General features: G+C 38.4%; 2 protein-coding genes across 5 annotated transcripts in view; one reads left to right on the top strand and one right to left on the bottom strand.

The window, feature by feature from the left end:
• Nucleotides 1-11,642, top strand: part of LOC114246630 (uncharacterized) — a 45,745-nt gene extending 34,103 nt beyond the window's left edge. Inside the window, exons 2-9 of the mRNA XM_028179253.2 lie at nt 645-1,212; nt 3,529-4,313; nt 4,982-5,109; nt 6,159-6,295; nt 7,374-7,512; nt 7,929-8,035; nt 8,114-8,247; nt 8,888-11,642. Of these exons, the coding sequence (XP_028035054.2) occupies nt 688-1,212; nt 3,529-4,313; nt 4,982-5,109; nt 6,159-6,295; nt 7,374-7,512; nt 7,929-8,035; nt 8,114-8,247; nt 8,888-8,987 (2,055 nt within the window). The 5' untranslated portion in view covers nt 645-687 and the 3' untranslated portion in view covers nt 8,988-11,642. The remainder of the gene's footprint in view (nt 1-644; nt 1,213-3,528; nt 4,314-4,981; nt 5,110-6,158; nt 6,296-7,373; nt 7,513-7,928; nt 8,036-8,113; nt 8,248-8,887) is intronic.
• Nucleotides 11,643-18,712: 7,070 nt separating this feature from the next.
• The window catches only part of Invadolysin (leishmanolysin-like peptidase, invadolysin), a 90,483-nt gene continuing 84,602 nt past the window's right edge, over nt 18,713-24,593 (bottom strand). For 2 of the 4 annotated variants that reach the window (XM_089731275.1, XM_089731277.1), the window contains exons 13-19: nt 24,485-24,511; nt 24,202-24,334; nt 23,562-23,721; nt 22,338-22,432; nt 21,743-21,814; nt 20,890-21,021; nt 18,713-19,972 (exon numbers count right to left, since the gene is read on the bottom strand). In XM_089731275.1, the coding sequence (XP_089587401.1) occupies nt 19,835-19,972; nt 20,890-21,021; nt 21,743-21,814; nt 22,338-22,432; nt 23,562-23,721; nt 24,202-24,334; nt 24,485-24,511 (757 nt within the window). In that variant the 3' untranslated portion in view covers nt 18,713-19,834. The remainder of the gene's footprint in view (nt 19,973-20,889; nt 21,022-21,742; nt 21,815-22,337; nt 22,433-23,561; nt 23,722-24,201; nt 24,335-24,484; nt 24,512-24,593) is intronic. The other 2 variants (XM_089731278.1, XM_089731279.1) reach the window with 1 other exon arrangement.

The raw sequence follows: 24,593 nt of genomic DNA, 5'->3' as shown, positions 1-24,593 counted from the left end.
TGTCAGCTGATAAAACTTTATTACATGACAACTTCTTCAATGTTATCGAGTTTGTATTCAGCAGTGTAACAGACTTTCTTAACATTCGCGATACTTGGGCGTTATAAATGTTCTTTTAAGTCGCTATTTACAAACGCACTCAAGGTATATGTGGTAACTAATAAATTAAAGACTAGTTTACATTGGAAACTGCCATGATCATTTTTTTCCTACCCAATCATTGGTAGCCTAAGGGGTTATTCCAACTTCACGCGGACCGATGGTGAGCTCACGGGCTCAACCTGAGAGAATTTATATCACTAGCTCCTAGCAAGAGCAGTGCTTCGCTAAATCTACTACCGGGTTAGAATTGCGAGCCGCTGAGAAGATACGGCGAGAAACTTGGGTTGTGTTTACGGGAAAGAGCTATGCAACGGCGAGAAACTTGGGTTGTGTTTACGGGAAAGAGCTATGCAACGGCGAGAAACTTGGGTTATGTTTACGGGAAAGAGCTATGCACACATTTCATCCTATACGCAAGCTACTTGAAATAATCTATTGAACTAGCATTAAAGTAATCTTCATGAAGGACCTCTCGAATGACTCACGTTTTGCTCATACAATACCAATTGATTATATAAAGCTTTATTTTGTCTTTGTTCCAGAATGTTCGATTCATTCTGAATCAGCACGGAAAACCGGGAAATTATGGTAAGCGCCGATCTAACGACCGCCAGCCCAACGACAATGTCGGAAACAGAACGTAAGTCATTGAAAAAACGTATCATATCTTCGCTGTCCTTCTTTAAAGACAAGAAAAAAGATAAATGCAAGAACGAGAAAGAGAAGCAGACTGAAAATAAAAATGTGCAAGCACAGAACGAAGACAAACCGAATCCCGTTGAGAAGATACTGGAGAACCTGCAGAAGCTAGAGATTGCGAAAGAGAACACACGAAAAGAAGAAGAAGACGATGAATCGGAGTTCTTCTGTTTCAAATCAATAGAAGAAGACAGGAGAAGCGAAAGGGTCGACTCGCATTCCTCTGAAGACAGCGGTTTCGTTGACACAAAAGAGGTCGTTGAAGGTTTAAAATGTTTGAAGATCGAGAAAGACGAAGTTAAAAGTGGAGAAAAGAAGAAACAGACTGTGGTCCTCGCTAGGAAACCGCCGAAAGAGAAAGTATATTGCCGCGTGGCGAAGCCTTATGATGCCGAAGACTTTTACAGACAGGTGAGCTCAAATCTAATGTTAATGCAACTATCCGTCTCAGGATTAAAATATATACATTTTTTTGTTATTGTTAGATGGATGGACGAATTCACGGCCCACCTGGCGTTAACTGGTTACCGGAGCACATACATATCTACAATGTAAATGTCGCCACCCAACCTGAGACATGGGTTCTAAGATCTCAGTTTTAACAGTAAAACGGTTGCCCCACTCTTCGGACCGAAAACCAGGTAGATTGACCCTGTAACGTGTTACGTAACGAAGCGTCTTACTTTCCCATAAAAAGTTATCACTTAATAAACTGTACTAGTCTGCGGAGTTTAAACATCAGCATCACTGGAGACAGTATACCGGGCGTTTAGACGGCCACGCTGACAATATTTTTGGTGTTTATATAGAACCTCCCTATGACCAGACTATGAGTCTTCGCTCAATCAATTTAGCACAGTGTTTCTTATCATTTGTAAACAAGGAATGAATCAACTCTTATTAACGCTATTTGAAGTAATCTACTTGAGTGTCCTTATGAATATAGCAAGCGCTCCGGGCGTTGGCTGGCCGCGCAACGCTAATTGAATATCAAATATTTTGCTAAACGCGCACGGGAAAACCTGTGTTCAGCATGAATATTTATAGACGCGCTTGAAGAGAATCTAAAGTTAGTACCGTTGATGATGAGAAGCCTTGAAGAACGAGTCTGTTTATTTTTGCACAACCAAAACACCGTTACAGCTTTCGAAGGACGCAAACGACCAGGACGCGAAGAGTTTGTTTACTATAAATCGAAATGCAATTACACGCTTTGACTATTGACCTTTGAAAAGGCTTTAACCAAGTTTCTTTTTGTAACGAACTAAAAATTGTATGACGTTGCGAATATGGCTCTATATTTGCTTGCTTTATGATGAGCTATACGATCAAAAAAACCTTTTTAAAAACGTTGGCGTTTTAATATCGCCAGGAGGTAGTTGTTTAAAATCAATTTAAAAAAAAAATCCAATTCAAGACAAGAGAACGATTTCGTACACGTTCAAGAATTATAAGCTCCTTTTAGGGTCCTCGAGCTTTTGGAATCGTAGAAAGAAAGCCCAATCTTCAAGATGTATTCTATGATGACATGATTCCTGGCGTTAGAACGTATTGTGAGTTCGCACTGGTAGTTACTAAATTGAGATTTAGAACTCATGTCTCAATTTGGGGAACAGCATTTAGGCTGTTGAAATCATTGGGATCTAGTAACCACTGAACACCAGCTGAACCATGAGCGGTCTAATGCATTAAAAAAAACAAGTCAAGAACTGTCACCCAAACCCTTCATATCTTCAACTAGTTCTCCGGAGTATGCCATACGCCATTTCCCAATACTTCTAGCCACAGCATTAGCCCTTTAACGTACGAGAACAGTCCTTTTGGTGTGACATCGTCATAGTTTAGCCCTTTCCAAAAGGCTTACAAACTATATACACAAGTCTTTCTGGTTTATCGATCCTTCTACTTGTGAAAACCGCATCAAAATCGTGGATGACATGCTTTAGCAGATTTCGGTGAAGGAAAAGGCAGCCAACGGCAATCTTTATTAGACATTTTAGAGTTGAATTTGTGGTAGGACGTAAAAATCTGTCTAGTTCTATCGTGAAGTACTCATCAGTTCGTCATGTAAGGGTGAAACAACTGTGGTACCATCCAATTGAGATCTTGTAATGCCTTTAAGCCCTGGTTTTCGTGGCGATTTTCCTTATGGTAGCAATGTTTTTGCGTTCCAATAAGACTCGTTCGATTTAAAATCAAATTGGAGGTTGATTAGCTAATTCATTTACCTGCATAATTTTATGTAGTCTAATAATGAATTTAGCAGGTTTTTTGTTTTTGTTTGTGCTCGACGTGTTTATCCGGTTCAGTTGAAACTTGGTACAATGGTCTGTACTTTGCTAGTGGTAGGACCTCAAGTGAGTCCGCACGGGTGCGTACTACCACCCTGCCTATTTCTGCCGTGAAGCACAATAATGCATTTCGGTTTGAAAGGTGGGGAAAGCGTTGTACTGTAAAAACGAAGACCTTAAAAGTCATGTCTCAAGTTGAGTGGCGGCATTTACGTTGTAGATGTCTATGGGCTCCGGTAACCACTTAACTCCAGGTGGGTCGTGAGTTCGTCCACCAACAAAGCTACAAAAAGGGAAGGTTCTCTCATAATACCATCAGCGTATGCAGCGTATAAGGCTTAACAAACAATTGTTTTCCACCATCGAAGCAGAGCGTAGCCGGCCTTCGCAAGTAATTAATAAACAAAACAAAACTCCCAAACTGATTAACTTTCAGATAAAGCAGATAAACAGGAAGACCCTAACCGGCGGACAGGTTTTAGTCAATTCGATTCAGACCGACAACTATTCTGAAGTAGACCGAGCCTTGAACAGCGTCAAGGAAATCGCTCAGACCTCGCAACAAGAACAGGGCTACTGGGAAGACGTTCAGGACATGATCGACGGCGACTACCACAGCAAAGAAACGGATATACTGTCAGAATTCTTCCCCGCGAACCAGCAGTTTTACGAACCTATCGCCATAGTCCCGACTTCGACGCCAGAAGCGAATCCAATCGAAGAGTTCTCGTGCGCAAATCACCTGAACTACGAAGACAGCGTCGACGTAACGACGATCCTGAATCTGGACCACATGAAGGACCTGAGTCCCGCATCGAATATATTCCCGACGCCGCCAAGGTCGGAGAACGTGCCTAGCCCGATATCTGAGTCGCAAACTTCTTACTACCCATCGAATTCAGATTACACGCTCTCTCCGGAACTATCGCCGGTTTATTGCAGCGATTACGAGAAGTACCAGGACCTGACGAGCTACGAGGAATGTCCCAACGAGACGGACAAGACCAGGGAGAGATCAACATCGATTTGCTCGATGAAGATGAAGCAGTTCAAGGACCTGCAAAAGGAAATAGCGGCGGGTTTCTCCAAGATGGAATGCTGTGAGGTCATGAGGAAGTCCTGCAAGGAAATTCTGCAGGAGCATCTGTTGAAATTGAACGCCGAGCTGAGGAGGAAAATTTGCGTCGAAGTCACTCAGATGAATTTGAAAACCTGTTATGGGTGAGTTTGTTCAATATTTTTATTTATTAATTTTGCTTTTTTTGTGTATGTATACTTAATTATTATTCTCGTCGAGATGTGTTCTGGTATGTTCGAAATAGACAACGATTGTCTCATAGAAGACTCACTGACTCAAAGAAGCGTGAACACTGGCCCCAGAAAGGGCAGTGCTTCGCAGAACCCACCACCGGATCGGAAACGCGACCCACTGAGAAGATCCGGCGAGAAACTCAGTGGGCTGTATCTATGGGTTAATTCACTTGCCGAGCCCTTCGTCGCAAGAGACGGGTTCGGCGAGGACGGTGACCGGTGCTTGAGGCACCTAAAAACACCGTTAATGGATCGGGAGGATCCGAAATGACGTGCTTAAGGCAAATCGCTCTCGTAAAGTGTCCTTAATATGATCCAATACATGTTTGTTAAGAATAATGTTATGAATGATAATGTCGAATAAATAAATTTATAAAGTAGTAATATACTTGTAAACGCTTTGGTCGGGACTGTGTTATCTACGCGAATATAGACTAATGTCACTTCTGAGCTAATATTGTGTCTTATAAAGAAATCTGCTTAGACTTTTATTCAAATACTGCCTGATTCCAAATAGATAATTTATATTCTCCTATTGTTTCTTTCATTTACCCACAATATGACGTTCAATTTTCCAGTGTGATGCATCATATCTTGCTGAGCTTATCGAAGAGCGGAGACGACGAGGATCTCCAGTATTCCCTCTTCGGTCTCATATGCGAGAGGGTACTGGCACAGAAGCCTGCGTTGTTCGCTGACGACTTTGGTAAGCTATACCGTGGCTTTTGGAAGCTCATCATTAAAGCTCATTCCTAATCACGCAATGTAGCACGTTACAAAAAATTGCTTTACATTGCGCGCTTACAAAACATGAGAGAGAGAGAGAGAGAAAAAGACAGAGAGATAGAGAGAGAGAGGGGGGGAGAGTATTCTTTATTGTACACCAAAAAAAACCATACAATTGGCGGTCTTTTTGCTAAGAGCGAACTCTCACTACAAGAGGTTTCATACAAATGTTAGTATTAAAAAATATCATAGATGGCGCTGTATTAAAAAAACACTACACTGAGAACGTATAATGTGTTCTATCTCATTCTCTCGCCGGCTGAATCCTATACATTTATGTGTTTGTGTCTCTATGGACTTATTTTTTCGTTTCATCGAGTTTGAAATCACAACGATTCTAAAGAAGTTTCACTTCAAACAATCCGCAATGTAGCACAATAAAAAAAAGTGCGTGCGTACAAAGTACACATGTCAGAAGTGAAACTTTTTTGGCGAACTAATTTATAAGTCTTGCTTATATTTATACAAATCTAAAACTTTAGTATTCCGAGACTTAGAGGAAGGGAAAAAGGAAGATATGTTCCCGACAAAAGTCTGTCGAATGTCAATCTCAAACCTCAGTGTTGACAGTCACATTATGTTTAGATTTCTAAATTGTAAATGAACTAATATTTTGCCAATTGAATTGACTAATTTAATTTCATGCTATTTGATTAATGTTCCAAATTCATTTCATTTTAATTCCTATTAACATTTTTCACAAAAAAATTATAAAATATTAGGCTGTATGGTATGATGCATTTGCCTTTCCAGTTGGAAAAATACAACAACTACTACTACTGACATTTGACAAGTACTTAATTTCAATAGTAGTTTGACGTCACTTCCGTTGCATACCTGCGTGACGTTCTGTAAAAATTTTACCCTCAAGCGCCTAAAGAAGTTTCACTTCAAAAATTTCGTTTCACATTGCGCGCTTACGAAACATGTCCACATTTTTTTTAATGTGATTTTAATCTCGCCTCCCAGGTCTTAGCTTACTGAAGTCAGCTGCTCTCCGCTGTTCTCACCGTCCGTTCCTGACTCGCTGCGTTGTTCAGGCAATACGAACAAGCTTGAAGTCGAACCCTGAACTGTATGCTGGAAAGGACTGCATATTCACGGAGGTATGTATGTTTTTTTGTACATCATCCTAGTGGGCATGTGTGTGCAGTGGGCTCATAACCTATTAATTAAAACCAGTGGTCCCGCATTAGTCGAAATTCGACTATAAATTAATTGAAATTATAAGTTTGTACTTAATTGTAATTATGGTTCTATTGTCAAAGACAACTTTTTTTTTGTAAGGGTTTTAATGACCTGGTAACTAAGACCTTTAGTTAATGTCTTATTTTAATTTATATTCTTATTTTTATGAAAAATGATGAAATGAAATAAAGATGATTAATTTGAGACTGGGATGATATTAAATGAGATGAGATGATACGGGATGAGATATAATCTCAGTAAAATAGTAGTCATTTACTGAAACTTTTTCAGTGGACTTTTTCGAGGATCCCGAAAAGTTACGTCCTGTGGCTTTGTTTCATTTTCCTACATTTGTGCACTTTCACAGATATTAAACAGTTAATAAACCACCGTTATTACACATATTTAAACCTGAAGAAACACTAAATAGACAAAATAAAACAAATCACACAACTTCACTCCTCGCGTTCCCGCCAAAAAGTCTTAATCTATAGAATAAGAAGAGTTTTACAGTAATCAAATAGTATACATGCGTGTGTGTGTGTCAAATACATGGTAGTGTGTGTAATGTTTGTTTTTACGATTTAATGTATTTTTTATGCATAATAAAAAAAAAAATAACATTGTGCACTCCTTCTCTATATTCACTATAAGTGTGAGAAATTTCATACTCCTCCGTCCGCGCAATTTTCGTAAAAAGGGATACAAAGTTTTTGCTTCACGTATTAATAATATCTGCATAACATACATACAGCACGATAGGTCTAATGATCGTTTTTTTTAAATCTTCTTTATTATAATAATTAAAAATCCACTGATAACTTTTACGCCTCGCTCATTCAACCGTCTTCGCCATCATCCTTTTCTCTGTCATTATCTTTTCCCTTACTGTTTTCTCTCGCTCACAACTTAACGTTCCGTTCCACGCTCTTTCCATACGTTCCATTCTTACTAATCCCACAATAATATGCAGCACATTTTTATGTTTTCCGAAAGGTGGACGCACAAGGCGACACTCTGGTCACGGCTTGCGCTCGCGCCGGCGACGCCTACGCTCTGGTGCTCAGCGAGATAACGAGAAACGAATATCGCGAACAGCCGCCGCTATTCAACGTCAATCACGTTAACTGCGATGGTGAGTAACGCCATCTATTAGTAGAGGGCCGAAAACCCGTTAGTATAGTTACGCCATCTATGGATACGGGGCCTGGTACCAGTCATCGTCCTCTAACCCGTCGCTCGCGACGAAGGCTCGGCGAGTAAATTAACCCACAGACACAGCCCACTGAGTTTCTCGCCGGATCTTCTCAGTGGGTCGCGATTCCGAGTCGGTGGTAGATTCAGCTAAGCACTTCTCTTGATGGGTGTTAGAAGTTAGGCCAACCCCTTGAACCTACTAACAGGTAATAAAGAAAAAGAGTCTTCAAAAAAACCACACTTTCCAGTGGATTTGAGCCTAGAACGAAATCCAACTTCAACAGAAACTCCTACATCAAGAGTAACAAGAGGTCCCTCAAGCTTCTTAATTAACCACCTTATATCCTTGAACAGGTCAAGCTGCTCTCCACCTCAGCTGTTCCTTGCACAGCAAACAGTCTCCGCGCATACACGTCACCCACGTGCTCCTAGAACATTCCGGAGCTGATCTGCAGCAAGGCGTAAGTCATCGCTTCGATTCGAATACAAAAACAAATCTAGAAGGTTCTTTGCATTTATGTTTGGTTTTTTGTTTCCAGGACTCCAAAGGCGGCGATACACCGATACATCTAGCAGTCAACTCGATCAACTGCGATCTCCATCTGGTGCTGTTGCTATTCAAAACCGTCGATAGGAAGTCGTGGAAGAACCTCGCGTATCTGCGCAATAGGAGGTGCGTACAGGACCTCTTTCCGATATAACTCTCGGGGATAAATCTCCTAGCGTCCCCTTAGGGTGGCGGTCCTAGGGCAACTCCTTCAGCCCGGGCATAAGCTCATGTTTTGCTGGCTTGCTGGATGCAGGTAGCACAAGACTTATCGTTGCGGCGAGGCTTAGTGGAGCCCTATGTCCAGTAGTACACTTCTGTGGGCTGAAAGACAGATATTTGAAACGTGTAGTATTTTTTTTAAATAATCGGAGTTTATATATTATGTCGAAGTCTTCGTGTTGCTAGCTATAGCCGAGCTAGTCTGGGCCACCAGTACGTTTTTTCTTTTCCTACCTTAGCTGATAGCCTTGAGAAACCATTTCAGCGTAATCCTAACAAGTAAATGAGCTCACGGGGTTCTAACCTGACGACGTTGCTAGCCCTAGCTAGAGCAGTGCTTCGCAAAATCTACCAATGGATCGTAAACGCGACCCACTGACAAGATCCGGCGAGAAACTCAGTGGGCTGTGTCTGTAGGCTAATTTACTCGTCGAGCCCTTCGTCGCAAGCGACCGGTTTCGACGAGAACGATGACCGGTGCTTGAGGTACCTAGAAGCACCGTTAGTGGATCGAGAGGAAGTAAACTGTGATTTTCCTTTGCAGCTTCGTCTCGCCTTTCGATTATGCACGTTCGGCCGCCAAATCGACAACAAGACAAAACTATCCGCCCGAAATACTGGACTTCTTCAAGAAATGCCGTTGAGGAAGCTGACGTCACGAGGAAAAATCGCAATTAAAAAATTCGTTGTGGCTTGAAGGAATTTGAGACTCTAAAAAGTTGTTAATAGCGCCATCTATCGGCCAGGAAACGAACCGAAATTCGTTTCGGTACCAGCGACATCTCTCGACGTAGCTGGTCGATTAAAATCGTTAATTCGCATCAACTTTTGTGCGTACAAAGCGAAATTAGCTTTGTCAATCAATCTCCAACAAAATTGGAACTTTAAAAAATATTTTAAGTCAATCAAGTTTTATTTTTTGATACATATAGAATATCACAAGTTTATGTATTTTAAGGAATAACTGTAAGGATTTTTTTTATTTTTTTACATTCAAAAACCGCTTTGAATCGGTTAAAATTATTGTAATTATATTAAACAATTGTCTTTAAATAACAGAGCATAAGAAATGAAAGAGAAAATCGATGATCAAAATTCTAAAAATACAATATCACTGTCAATAACATGTGACATTGACGCTGTCAGAAAATCTGTTAATGTCATTAACGATGTCAGAATTTCGTAATGAACGTAAATTAACCTTGTTTCACACTTTGTAATTTTTACAATAATTTTTAAGCATATCATAATTTAGTAAGTATTTTATATTAAACATTTTTATATATTTTTAAGGCGAGGTCTTATATATACCACCGTGTTCCATCATGAAGATTCGCTTGAGACTTCTCTTGAGACCTCAAGAGCTCTCGATGAGGTCTCTTAAGCAGCGAATATAACCTGGCTATTGGAGAACTATATTTCAATTTGCAATATAAATTGAAAAGTGTGAATTGAAACAAAAAAAATACCTAAATTCCCCAGTAAATTTATTCAGGCTCTCTAAGATTAATTCGCACCCGTAAATATTAATATATTGACAATTGTCAATACATAACGCAGACCTACAACCCGACACTGTCAATAAAGACAATCTAACTGATCATTATAATGGATTTTTTAATTCATCAATATTTTTTGTGATCAATCAATGATATATCTTTTTAAATCGCCCAATAAAATCTAATAATAATTGAAGACATTAGTGGATAAGGGGTTAAGTACCGCTCTTAAGATTTTTGAGTTTTTACGTTGAATGTAGGCGTATGTTAGAGCATATTAGACCTTAAAACTTCGCGTTTAAAGGCTATTTTTAGAAATCGCATGTGACGAAAGAAAAAGTGCAAAGTGCACCTTTTTACTGGTGGTAGGACCTCTTTTGAGTCCGCGCGGGTAGGTACCACCGCCCCGCCTATTTCTGCCGTGAAGCAGTAATGAGTTTCGGTTTGAAGGGCGGGGCAGCCGTTGTAACTATACTGAGACCTTAGAATTTATATCTTAAGATGGGTGGCGCATTTACGCTGTAGATGTCTATGGGCTCCAGTAACCACTTAACACCAGGTGGGCTGTGAGATCGTCCACCCATCTAGGCAATAAAAATAAAAAATAAATAAAAAAAAAGTAACAAAACTTTGTTGCCGGTTTTCTCAAAAATTTACAAATTGTATCATACCCCTTCATCCACTCATGTCTTCAGAGATCATGTTGTGACGTATATGACGTCATACGTGGCTAATCTGTTGTTACAAACGAAAATCTTACGGTAGATATATCAATAGTAAACTTTAGCTTTTAAATACGTGTATATCTACTAATATTTTACGTTATGACCATTATTTGGTCCGAGATCTTAGTTCTTTAAAAAATTTGAAGCTGTCAAAAAAATTTTTTTTTTTTTTTTTTAAATGTAGAATTGTGAAATGGGTCTGTGTGCGAAAATTCACGTCGTGAAATGTGTAGTGTAAAGTGGTTTCTCTTGAATTCTTCAATCGGTGAGATCTCTGTGAGATTTCATATTAAATCTTTTTAGTGCTGAGCTTAATTTCACATATTTTCCAGAAATTGATAAAGGGTTTTTGAAAAAAAAAACTACCTTACAAAAAATTACAAAAATCAATGCTAAATTCACAGTAATTACAATTTTAAATGGTTATTTGTAAGTGTTATTGACTTATTAAAAACGTTATTCGTGAGAGCACTAAAACACGTCCGCATAGGACGATACGTAATACGTATAATCGAAAGTGCGCAATAATCGGTATTCCGACGCTCCGTACTCTATACGCATTAAAACAGAGTCGATCTATCGACGATTCGGGCTCAAAGAATTCGAGTTTAATTAAAAAATATCTATGTACCTACCGAAATAAATTTTTTTAATAAATTTTACTGGCTTGGAAACAAAGTCCTTTAAGCCAGATCATTATTTCTGTTTCTTCATCACTTCATTTCACAATATTTATATTGAAATCACTATGTTTTCAATGAGTTTATAATAGCGGTATGAAGTACTTTGGGTTGTTTAATAGTTTGTCCAAGCAGCGGGAGATATTATTAGACCTACCGAAATCATAAACATCCGGTGTACAGATAATACCTCAGTTTGATTTGACATCGGTCAAACTTCGCGCCATTTTTTTTAATGGAACGTCAAAAATAAAAAATTAAGTTACCTGAATTTCTTGTCAAGGCGGTTGTGTGTTAATTGGGAATTTCTCAATGTATATAAAATAAAATGTGCAGAAAAAACTATTTTTGTAATAATTCATTACGATCAAATAAAGTTTATTTTTTTTTCTTTTTGTTTTTGTTTTTATTTGGGTTCTATTTTAGTTCACCCTGCACTTTAAGTGGCGAAACAATCGTTTATAATATACTAGTGGACCCAGCGAACTTTGTTCCGCCACACGGTTTGTTTCAAACACATCAACCGGTCAACTTCAAAATTCTACTATAATTAACCATAGAATATATTATTATTATCAATATTGTCGTCCATAATTATTATAAAATATTTTTTTGTGTATCTCAGGAATGTGGACAAGATAGGACTATCATAACAAATTACATTATTGTTTTAGCAACGTTTCGGTCTTTTATTAGATCTTCATCAGGCATCTGAAAAGTGCACATAATTGATAACCAACAATACAAAAAACAACAATTGTCGACTACCAAACTACCATATTTACCATAATATGAATTTAAATAATCACTATCCTACACTGCACAATTGCCTTAGACATCAGAAAATAATACAAATCTACAAAGCCGCTAAATCAGTTATTATTCATATCTAATTGATATTTGATATTAATATGACATGTGACTATGAGATAATTTATATTAGTTGAAAATAATTGAAAAAATATCTAACAAAAAAAAACCTCAGATATTCTCAAATGGAGTAAACTTAATTATTATTGTAGTTCTAATTATAAACGTCAAACTTTTAATGCTAATACCAAATAAAAAGCACCTTTAATTACAAAGATAAATGTCGCGTATTATAGGAAATTTCGATAAAACCAAATTTCACCCCTAGATATATATCTATAATATATAATTTGAATATTCGATTTTGTGTCTGAACAATTTTATATTATACTAGCGACCCGCCCTCGCTTCGCTTCGGAAACATTAAAACACACATGAAACCAAAAAAATAAAATAATTTTTGGAGTTTACTCCTTTAGAATCGATTTACATATATAGGCCCGGGGTATGAAAATTATGGGGACCAAAATCGTACTAGCATGTCACACGAAATGCGTTATGCGCATTTCGTGTGACATGCTAGTACATGCGCCGGCAGTCCGCCACAAAGCCTCGTACTGATCGCGCGTTTCTCTCATTATTGTATTTTCATATATTTGTTAGTCGTTTGTTTTGTGTCTCGTTAATTTGTTATTGGAGTTTACTCCTTTAGAATCGATTTACATATATAGGCCCGGGGTATGAAAATTATGGGGACCAAAATCGTACTAGCATGTCACACGAAATGCGTTATGCGCATTTCGTGTGACATGCTAGTACATGCGCCGGCAGTCCGCCACAAAGCCTCGTACTGATCGCGCGTTTCTCTCATTATTGTATTTTCATATATTTGTTAGTCGTTTGTTTTGTGTCTCGTTAATTTGTTAATAATCTGTAGTGTATCGTGTTGTCGTAATATAGAACTATTTCTCGTATTGTTTCGTTTAATTTTTTATATCCAGTAAACTCCAGTCGTGCGTCGGAGCGGACACACACACTTTTTTAATAATCTGTAGTGTATCGTGTTGTCGTAATATAGAACTATTTCTCGTATTGTTTCGTTTAATTTCGTTTAATTTTTTATATCCAGTAAACTCCAGTCGTGCGTCGGAGCGGACACACACACTTTTTTTTTTTTTTTAAAAGTAGCCTATGTTCATCTGGGACAATGTCGGCTTCTAATGGAAAAAGAATTTTTCAAATCGGTCCAGTAGTTTCGGAGCCTATTCGAAACAAACAAACAAACAAATCTTTCCTCTTTATCTATATTGCCTAACTTTACCTTCTCTTGTTTGTCAATGTATGTTTTAGTCTTTCAGCTCTCTTAGAAATACGATTCATTCTCAGTATCGTTCGGATTCGTCTTTCCCAGAGTCAATTAGCAGCCTTAGTAACAGTAAATCGACATAATTACTTCAGTGCGCCGCGTAGGACACCGGTGACCTACACGACAGTCAAAGGGTTTAAGCTACATGTTCTTGTCGATTTGTCAAAGTTCATCGTCGTAAAGAGACTCCAGATAACAATTAGACTAATGAAACAGATTAGAACATGCACGATTGACTATCTGAAATTCCTAAGTTATACGTTTTTACTTCTACGAGGGCGGCACTGAAAATTTCGGGAATTAACGAAGTGACACAACATTACTATTTAAAAATGTATTTATTGCTTTTCGAAGTATTCTCCGCGAAATTTGACACATTTTTCCATACGATGGAACCAATCATTGAAGCAACCATTCCATTCGGAGTCTCCAAAATGGCCGTTTTGTAGGCGTCCACAGCTTCTTCAGGTGATGAAAATCTCTGTCCACGCAATTTATTCTTTATTTTAGGGAAAGTATAGAAATCATTAGGGCTTAGGTCGGGGCTGTACGGCGGATGGTCTAATAATTCTATGTTTTCTTGCTCTAAAAACTCTTTTGTTCTGTGCGCGGTGTGAGAACTCGCATTGTCGTGATGGAGGATGATGCGGCGGTTGCAGTTCTCTTTACGGAGTTCAGAAACGACCTGTGGCAAACAAATGCTAGCATACCATTCTGCATTAACTGTTCTTTGTCCCTCAAGAGGAATAGTCGTAACATGGCCGGTTTTGGAGACAAACGTGGCCACCATTTTTTTTGCAACACTCCGTGAACGAACAATTTTTGTTGGCTTTAACTCATTTTCGAACACCCAAACTCGTGACTGGTTTTTTGTTTCGGGTTCGTACGCGTATATCCAGGATTCGTCACCTGATACAATGTTGTATACAGCATTTGAGGATCCTGCGTGGAATCTTTCGAGAGTTCTGACGCACCAACGCGAGCCGCTTTTTGCTCTTCACAGAGCGAATGCGGTATCCATCGGGAAAACAACTTTTTTACACCTAATTGTTCATGCAAGATTATTTGTATTTGACTCATGCCAATGTCTAAAGTTGCCTGAATTTCACGGTATGTCACATGTCGATCTTCCTCAATCAGCTTACGCACAGCATCAACGTTTTCTTGGGTGACTGCAGTTTTTGGACGACCTTGACGGGGATCATCACTGAGCTTGACACGTCCACGTTGAAACTCAGCAAACCAGCGATAAATTGTGGTTTTGGATGGGGCTTCATCACCAAATGCAGAAATCATCCGGTCAACACACTGTTTTTGTGTTAAACCACTTCGAAAGTCATAATAAATCATCGCTCTTGAATTTTCTCGAGTCAATTCCATTTTCTCAACGACTAAACAAGTTTGACAAAACCTCGTGACAAGACCGAGAATCTTTTTTTAAATAAATAAATGGTATTTGATTTTTAAAACCAAGGAGTTTTCAATTAAAAAGATTTTAATATGACAGGAACAGTGGAAATATTCCATTCCCGATACTTTTAGCGCAGCCTAGTATCGGCAATATTATCATTAATTTTTATTGAAATATTTTTTTTGACGTGACAACGTCTTAAAATTCGATGGAGCCGGCTGCACGCACGAAAAAACATGACTCATTGAGGCGTTCCATTTAAGGCTTGAAGTGCAAGCGAGACCGCGCAACGAGCGACAAAGAGGCACAATCGGCCTCCGCGTTCGGCAGCGTTCGACATCTGTCTCTGTCCTACTTGAGTGAGCGATGCATCCGCGTGGACAGCTGCTATACAATAATACATTTACATGTTTTCGTCAAGTATGAAGTTCAGTGAGAAGTGAATGCGGTGTCAATTGTTTATAGCAACGATAATTGCGATAATTGAAAAATGAAACCATTCCATCAGTATTTTCTTATGACGTTGTCACGTTCAACTATCGTCAGTAAACCGACTTTACAGACAACCGATTTTTTTTTCAATTTCAATCTATATATTAATACGTGAAGCAAAAACTTTGTATCCCTTTTTACGAAAATTGCGCGGACGGAGGAGTATGAAATTTTCCACACTTATAGAGAATATAGAGAAGAAGTACACAATGCCAATATTTTTTTAAATAATGCATAAAAGATACATTAAATCAATAAAGAAAACATTACACACACTACATACCGTGTATTTGACGCACACACGCATGCATACTATTTATTGTCAAACTTTTGTTCTTGACGTCTGTTGTCAAATTGAGAATAGAATATGGTTTGTCTTTGTTAATATTTTTTATAGTGTAGTCTTGTCGAAATTTGTGATTATAGAAGTATAAAATACAATCATAATAGTGTACAAACTTCCAATTCCAATTAATTATAGTCGAATTTCGACTACTGCGGGACCTCTAGTTCAGTTAAAATCTCAATAAATGAATATATATATCGTTATGTACCAGTTATTACGGCCGAGTTTCGATTATTAGACAAAAGCTAGCATTAATAAAACTCCAAAAATGAGAAAATACATTTATTTCATTAAATTAAAATAAAAAATCAGTACAATGTGTTCTTTTTACATTTTGGAATTCACAAAAATCTATTATAACTTAAAACTATTACATAACTACACTTATTTATTGAGGTTAATTCTGTAACTAAATTCTCTGTTCTCGTTGTGATTAAAAGAATTGATTAGAACATCGTGTATTATCAATAAAATTTTAATGTGCATACCGACCTAGTTTTTGTTTTCAATATTTTTTAAAGATTTAGTGACCAAATTAACCGAACAGTTAAGCATTATAAAAACTTCAGAGGTGTCAAGGGACACCCGGATGGAACGAAGTTCCTTTCGATTAATTAGTGAAGGAATTGTAATTTTTTTTTTAAAGTTATAATAATAAATTACGCCATTATGAAGAAGAAAAAACAATACTATGAACTAAATTACTATTGTTGAAACGCTATCTCGAGAAACTGTACTCATTACGCGGACCAATCGGATACGAGCAATGTCACGCGATAAGCGCCTACACGTTGATTGGTCAGAATGACGGATCTAAAAAGTGTCGTGACAACTTTTCGTAAGAATTTTTTCCGTCTAGCCCCCTTTCACAACGCGCGATAAGGAACTTCGTTCCAAAATCATTCTAAAAACAATTAAAATGCTAAAAGGTTTGTGTTGATCAGAATTTCATTTACAAGTCAATCCAATTAATAAGTTTTTTTTTTTATATTTGAAATTTAATGACTAATTATATTATAAACACTTTTTTTTCTTCATTTTAACAAATTCAACATTCATAAAATCATTCACGCATACTAAGTATAAACTAGATACAAGAAAATACACATTTTTTTTAAATAAATAAATTAAAAAATACGTTTCGTTATTATTTATTTTAAAGTAATAAATTAATTTATGGCATATAAAGAAAGTGTATCGTGTTGATTAAAATTAAAATTGCGTAACACCAATACAATAATTTTTAAACAATAAAAAAACGCGATCATAGCGCCATAATTTTTTTAGGTACGCATCAGAGAAATATATCATCATCTCGAAGATCGAATTAACGATTAAAATCTTACATCAATAGAGTGCATGCAAGTTTTATTTACAAAATATCTCTTGGTCCATATTAAATAGATACTTATAGTCATGACGTAACCTAAAAACCAGTGAATTAATGGTACAATAATTAACACAACTTTAATCAGCACCATTAGTAATGTCGCTTGCATCAGTACAAACAGACAACCGCGCGGTTTGATATTTAGTAAAAACTTTTTGAAGTTATTGAAGTTATACTTTTTGAAACGCGTTATGAAAATTTTATGAGAATGAAATTTTACGATGCGCGCGCACCGTGACACAAAATTAACAGAATGAAGTTGCCCACTAAATCGCTCATTACAATACGACCGACGTAACTTGGCGAGTCTGAACATAGCCGCAGGTAAACTTTCCGAACCGTACCGAGAATTACCGAATTTATACGATGTCAAGAAAAGAGATGTCCAATATGCGTGTTTGAGGATGTTGTTTAATCGATTTTTTTTTTCAAATTGATTAAAATTTAATTTTTTTCAAATTGATTAAAATTAAGTTTAGGTACACGCACCCTTTTTTTGTTTGTTTTTAAATCGATTTCTTTTATTAAGGCAAACTAATCTGACTGCGAACTAATCAGTCGCGTCTCCCGAGTTACGATGTCAATACATGGTGCTCATAAAAATTAAGGACATGAGTGGATGAAGGGGATATGATACAATTTGTTAATTTTAAGAAAACCGGCAACAAACTTTTGTTACTTGCACGTTTTCTTCGATCATAACACCTTCGTCACATGCAATTTCTAAAAATAGCCTTTAAACCCGGAGTTTTAAGGTCTAATATGGTTTATAGGCACATAACACCTTCATTCAATGTAAAAACTAAAAAATCTTAAAAATTGTACTTAACCCCTTCATCCACTCATGTCTTCGATTATAAAATAAATAGTTTTTACCGGCTAAGCTGTTCCTAATTAGGCGCGTCCTAACAATTTCTGTGAATTACTTTCACAGACCTAAGTTTTTATTAGGCTCTGTGGTATTAATATTTGCATACAAAGAGCTTGCAATGTTTGATTCGCGTGACGAGAACTTCATACGCGAACCGACAACACTCTCAGGAAATTAACTTTTCTAATTAAACAGGGATGGATCGGTAGGCGAAATTTAAAATGAATAATAAAAAAAAACCTAAATACTATAGCCAAAAGATTACTGCTGACAGCAGTGTTTGTGAAATAAGTCTTTTTTTATAACCTACATAAATAGTATGGTTTTTTTTTTTCAAAATGGCCGAATGTTATTGGCGGTAAATATCGAATTTATTTCGAATTTTTTATGTTAACTCTTTTTGACAGGTTTCCTAAAGATAGGGGTGTACTTTTAGTGCCGGAAGTCGATGTAAAAACATATTTTATTTCAAATAAAAAATTGTAATATATTTATATGTTTATTATTTACGAATTATGCACGCGTTTTTTTTTAAATATTAATTTACATTCAAATCCAATCGTGATCTCACTCTGTCGCGTTCGAGAACCTCCCCTTTCAAATCAAACCAAGCGCGTTTCATTTTGACGTTAACTAATGTCAAGTGTCAGTTTGACAGCTGTCATTTATAATCGCAATCGAGTCACACCGCGTTATTGCACAGACGACACATTACTCTAGTATAATAAACGATTGAAAATTAATTAAATACTAACATTATCTTAAGATCACTTGTAAAGTTTTTGATTAGATATAATATGTAAAGTTAATGTGTGAAGGGAAAACGTTTTATTGGCAACATCGGACGTATGCGAATCGAAAAGAATTGGTAACAAGTCCCTTTTAGTTGGATTAAGCGTAATTAACATTTCATTAACAAACGCTAATGTTTTGTACACAAATTTGTCTAATTACACTTTTCTTTTGAGCGAACAATTCTGTAGCACCACATAAAATACGCTCTGTTTCGATAATTAGCCAATTATCCTTAGGCGTTTGATTTAAGCAATTTTAATAATAAATATTAAAGAATAATGAATATTACTTAAGAAACGTGGGTGGATATTAAAAAATACATACATATATATATATATTTACATATATTAATTACGAATACATAACATAGCCGATATTTACATGGAAAAGTTGCGACAAGCTTGTCAATGCGAACGCCATTTTAGATTTCAGTGTTACAAGCGAATAAAACGTGTACGTCTTTAAGGAAATGTTTCGTAGAATTTCTAATTTTTTTAGTCATTTTAAATCTTTTTTTTTCATTAACCCTTTGACTGTCGTGTAGGTCACCGGTGCCCTATGCGGCGCATTGAAGTTAAAATGTCGATTTACTGTTACTAAGGCGCATAGATTTCCTAACGTTGCCTTCTATTGTTTGTCAATGTATGTTTTAGTCTTTTAGGTCTCTTAGAAACACGATTCATTGTCATTATCTTCGGATTCGTCTTTCCCAGAGACTACTAGATATTCCTTAGTGACAGTAAATCGACATAATTACTTCAGTGCGCCGCGTAGGGCACCGGTGACCTACATGACAGTCAAAGGTTAATGTGACGATTAAAAAATGTATTCATCTCGCGTGCGCATAATTCTAAAAGTTAATATATAGATGTTGATCCGAATTAAAAAACATTGGAAATTACACTGTCGGGTTTGGTCATAAAAATGAAAAGCACATAATTTATTTTACAACAAAAAAAAAAACATATTTTTTTTTACACATTACAACCCTGCTTCCCAAATCTTTTATTGAAGACTGTAATCAAAACACTAATCATTTCGTTGACGCACATTAATCTTGCACGCTCTCCGTTGCAATTCATTAAGTCCTATCCAGCCGTCAATGGTTATGACAGCGAATACAAGATGGCCGCCGTCCACAAGATGGCGGGTCGGATAACCGACGCTCTACAAGCTAGAAAATCGTTGGGATACAAATTCGGGGGTAGAGGCTCCTCACCCGGCTTACAGTATTCGCTTCTCGCCTGAAAAAAAAAATTAGATCGTAATGAGGCGGCGGCGACATCTGTGTGCACCTCATCTTGAGCACGCGTGTATCGTGGCCACATATTATGAACAGGAAATTTTCTATTAAATCATTAGGTATCGGTAGGCAGCGGCTTGGCTCGGTAGGCAGCGTCTTGGCTCTGCCCCTGGCATTGCTGAAGTCCATGGGCGACGGTAACCACTTACCATCAGGTGGGCCGTATGCTCGTCTGTCTATAAGGGCAATGAAAAAATCTCGCCTTTGACGTTGTCTGTCCTGACCGATTGGCTTTTGATTCCATAGTGTACCAAAATAAACAGATTGCAAGCTTTTAATGACATACAAACGTACAGTTTTATTAGTGTGTAGTTAAAACATGATTCAAGACATATCGGGAATGAATAATACTGAAGGAAGTTAAACGGTCGCTGCTCTGAAAATTTCGTTATAAATAATGTGTGTTTGATCCTTCGAGCCGATTTATTAAGCGAGAGAGATTAAAACAGGCACGATTGTCGCAACGCCGCAATTAAACCCAGCAACAAATTAAAATTGTATTAACACTTAACGAACACTTTAAAATTCTCTAGCCGCTTCTTCCGCTTCACTTCAGGTGATCCCTTCGCTGTTTCGCTTCGAGTAGATCCGATTACTAATTGCCTTTGTGCCATCTCTGCAACGCTTTTATAGTCGACACGACATCCCTAGATTTATCGAGAACATTCCTCACAAGTCGAGTAGCTTCGATGTGCGTTTTCGCTATCTGACAATAGATGGCGCTGTACTTTTCGAGCGTTCTCGATTTTACTATTTCTTTCGATATTCGTTTCTACTATTCGACGATAGATGGCGCTGCTCGTATCGGCGTAACAATACGTAAAGAGAATTTCGAAAATATCTTAAAACATTACTTACAGCGAACTCAGCGCCGCACACTTGCCTGCAGGGGGGACAGACCACGCCCCCCCTGTGGAGCCAGCCGTTCTTTATGATCCTTATGTGCAACAGTTGCCCGGCGTGGAAGCACGTGTACGTGTAATTACCCACCTGGGAAGAAGGGGGGGAGCGATTGTATAGAGGTGGCAATATAGTGGAAGTGCAACTCATATAGCAACACTGAGGACTCTTCAAGTCGGAACGCCTTACTGCTTCGCGGCAGAAATAGGCAGGGCGGTGGTAACAGTCCTCCGGGTTTTAAGTGGTTACTGGAGCCTCACCGTTGAGATATGAGTTTTTTTTTTTTTTTTTATTGCTTAGATGGTTGGACGTGCTCACAGCCTACCTGGTATTAAGTGGTTACTGGAGCCCATAGAAATCTACAATGTAAATGCGCCACCCACCTTGAGATATAAGTTCTAAGGTCTCAGTATAGTTACAACGGCTGCCCCACCCTTCAAACTGCTTCACGGCAGAAATAGGCGGGGTGTTGGTACTACCCGTGCGGATTCACAAGAGGTCCTACCACCAGTCGTCTGGTCTGAATCGTCAACTTTATTTATTTATTGCTTAGATGGGTGTACGAGCTCACAGCCCACCGGGTTGTTAAGTGGTTACTGGAGCCCATAGACATCTACAACGCAAATGATGCCACCCACCTTGAGATATAAGAACCGCTTCCGCTGCGTACCGAAGACGGCTTTAGATACTTTGTCAGCCCGCAATGGATCGCGAAGGCAGTCAACCGAGTTCGCTCGAGACTCATCACTTTGTAATGCATTGCTGGTTTTTTTTTTAACAATATTTTGTATAGAAATCAAGAAATGCTTACCACAATATGGAGACGACCGCTGTCGCATTTGTATTTGTAGCAACCGGAGCCCCAGTGTTGCCATTCGCGGATCTTTAAAAAGTAAAAAGCACTACTGATCTAATATCCCAAAAGTTGCGTTCATCTATATCACACCTTTAGAATTTAAGTGGCTTTTCTGAAAACTGTAAGAAAACGAGTTTTATACTTAGAACGTCTTATAGACTATCCGTATTCTATCAATAAGTAAAATTAAATCTTAATATATATAAATTACGTATCACGTCGTTTGTCCGCGATGGACACTTAAACTACTGAACCGATTTTAACTTTTTTTATTTTAAATATGTGTTTTGTTCCAACTTAGGCCATAGGATGGTTTTTGTTTCGATTAATGGTCGAAATGTTTATTAATTAACAATAAATCGATCACTGCCCAACTGGTGTTAAGTGGTTACCGGAGCCCATAGACATCTACAACGGTTGCCCCACCCTTCAAACTGCTTCACGGCAGAAATAGACAGGGCGGTGGTACCTACCCGTGCGGACTCACAACAGGTCCTACCACCAGTAAAGCTCATAACAAACCCATCGACGACCAGTAATAAAAACTTACCTGTCTGCATGACTTCTGCTCCCAGACCTTGTCGCTGTGCTCGAAGCACTTCGAGTGCTGTCCGTAGTTCTCCAGAGCGAAGTTCAGATCGATCTCTGAGGGCGGAAAATCGGAGGGCGTCACCTCGGGGAGCCCTCGACTCGACCCTTCCTCAGTCGAGGTGGAGTCGAGGAAAACGATGTCTTTTTTCTATTTTTTATTGCTTAAACGAGTGGACGAGCTCACAGCCCACCCGGTGTTAAGTGGTTATCGGAGCCCTTAGACATCTACAACGTAAATGCGCCACCCACCTTGAGATGTAAGTTCTAAGGTCTCAGTATAGTTACAACGGCTGCCCCACCCTTCAAACAGAAACGCATTACTGCTTCACGGCAGAAATAGGCGGGGTGGTGGTACCTACCCGTGCGGACTCAAAAGAGGCCACCAGTGAAAGGCTTAAGCGACATTTATCTTTATAATTGAAGGTCCGTTTTATTTGGTAACAGCATCAAAACAGTTCGATGTTTTTAATTTGGACTTCAATTAGGTTTACTCCATTCGAGAATGGCTGAAGGAGTTTATTTTTGTTATATTTTTTTCCAAATGTTTAAATGGCTCTCCTGTAAAGTTGCAAAAATGGCGCTCAAACCAAATTGCCTTTCACCCGTTGATATGATAGTTTTTTACTTGAGATCGACGTCTTAATAGGATAATTGACGTTCGTAATAACAAAAAATACGCTCCTTAAACATAATTAATTCAATATGTGGGTAGATTTGATACTGATGACGCTACGTAATAGATGACTTTTTCGTTTGACCTCACCCCACATTTGCCGATGCCCGTGGGCCACAATGTAAATAAATCCAGTTCCGTATTATCGTTTTTATGATTGAACACGGGCTGTACATACGGACGGGGTCAATGACTTACCAAATGACTCGGAAAATTTCTTTAAAATTATGAATATAACAAACTACCCTACAAACATGAATATGGACATGACATAACATGATTATGGACACAGTGTTCGCGTTCAGGACGAACTCCAGGTCACCAGGTCAAGTTTCGAGCCTGGTTATGCTCTTCAACTTGAACCTGCCTCCAAGGTGGTAGCAGGTTACAATACTCCTTGAGGGTATATCATTACGTCCATAAATAGAAAACTGTTGTAAATCTAGATTTAGACACTCAAACAAAATTTAGATATATAAAATTCTTGTGTATGAGTCTGTCTGTACTTACTCGGAGTGTTTTCCTCGTAGGAGCAACGACTTCCTCTGATCAGCACGCTTTTGTGTCTCCAGGTGAACTCCTGGAGGTAGGGGCAGTAGTCCGCGAGGGAGACGGAGCCGCCATAGTACGCCTCCTGCCCTGGTGGAACGTTGGGCAGTATGTCGAAATGCTGCGGAGGATATCAGTAGTCTTAGTGGTGGTAGGTGGTTTTGTGAGTCTGCACGGATAGGTACCACCACCCTGCTTTAGAACTTAGATATGCTGATGTCCATGGGCTCCGGTAACCACTTAGCACCAGACAAGCCGTGAGATCGTCACATTAACGTCTCATGACGGGCGGTGCGTACCTTCCAACGCCTCTCTGGTGACCACTTAACGCTTGATGAGGACGTGGCATGGCTTTGGTATGCTTCATATTTGTTTGGGGCAAACCAAGACCTCAGAAGACGTCATCTATAGACTCAAATATAAATCATAAAACGTATTTCAAAAGCCCGTAATGACTTAGTAATCATGACAGGACATACGACTAACTTCGATTCCCGTTCGGTCTTAACCAATATAATTAACGCATCGACCTCACGTCTCAAGACTCGTATTCGCTTGGTTGTGTTCACGGGCATCTGGGGGCCGACATCTGGCTACTGACCTGGTAGGCTCTCGGCAGTAGGTTGTCGTGGCGGACCAGGTTGCAGAGGACGACTGCCGACCTCCTCGGGGAGCACTCTGTCCTCAGGGGATTCCCCTTTATCCTCTCGCAAAACGGCGCCGGATTTCTGCGTCTGTTACCAATGGCAACGTCAGAAAATCACGAATATGTTCTAATTAAAAAAAAACTATTATACGTCCCGATGCCCATGGACTCGTGATCGTAGGGCACACAGATCTGATGAGTTGTAGGTTGATTAATGTAAGATTTAATTAGAACTTACTCCAATGTCTCGTTGTCCGTTTGGTTGCTTGAAAAAGAATAAAAAGAAAAAGAAAATATTGTTACCACATCTAGCAGTTTAAGTAGTATTAGTGAGCGCGAAATACGAT

The sequence above is a fragment of the Bombyx mandarina genome, chromosome 11 (assembly GCF_030267445.1).
Source record: "Bombyx mandarina strain Sakado chromosome 11, ASM3026744v2".
In the NCBI taxonomy this organism is placed as follows: Eukaryota; Metazoa; Arthropoda; class Insecta; order Lepidoptera; family Bombycidae; genus Bombyx; species Bombyx mandarina.
Note: the sequence above shows the minus strand (reverse complement) of the source record. Positions and strands in the feature narration are given on the sequence as shown.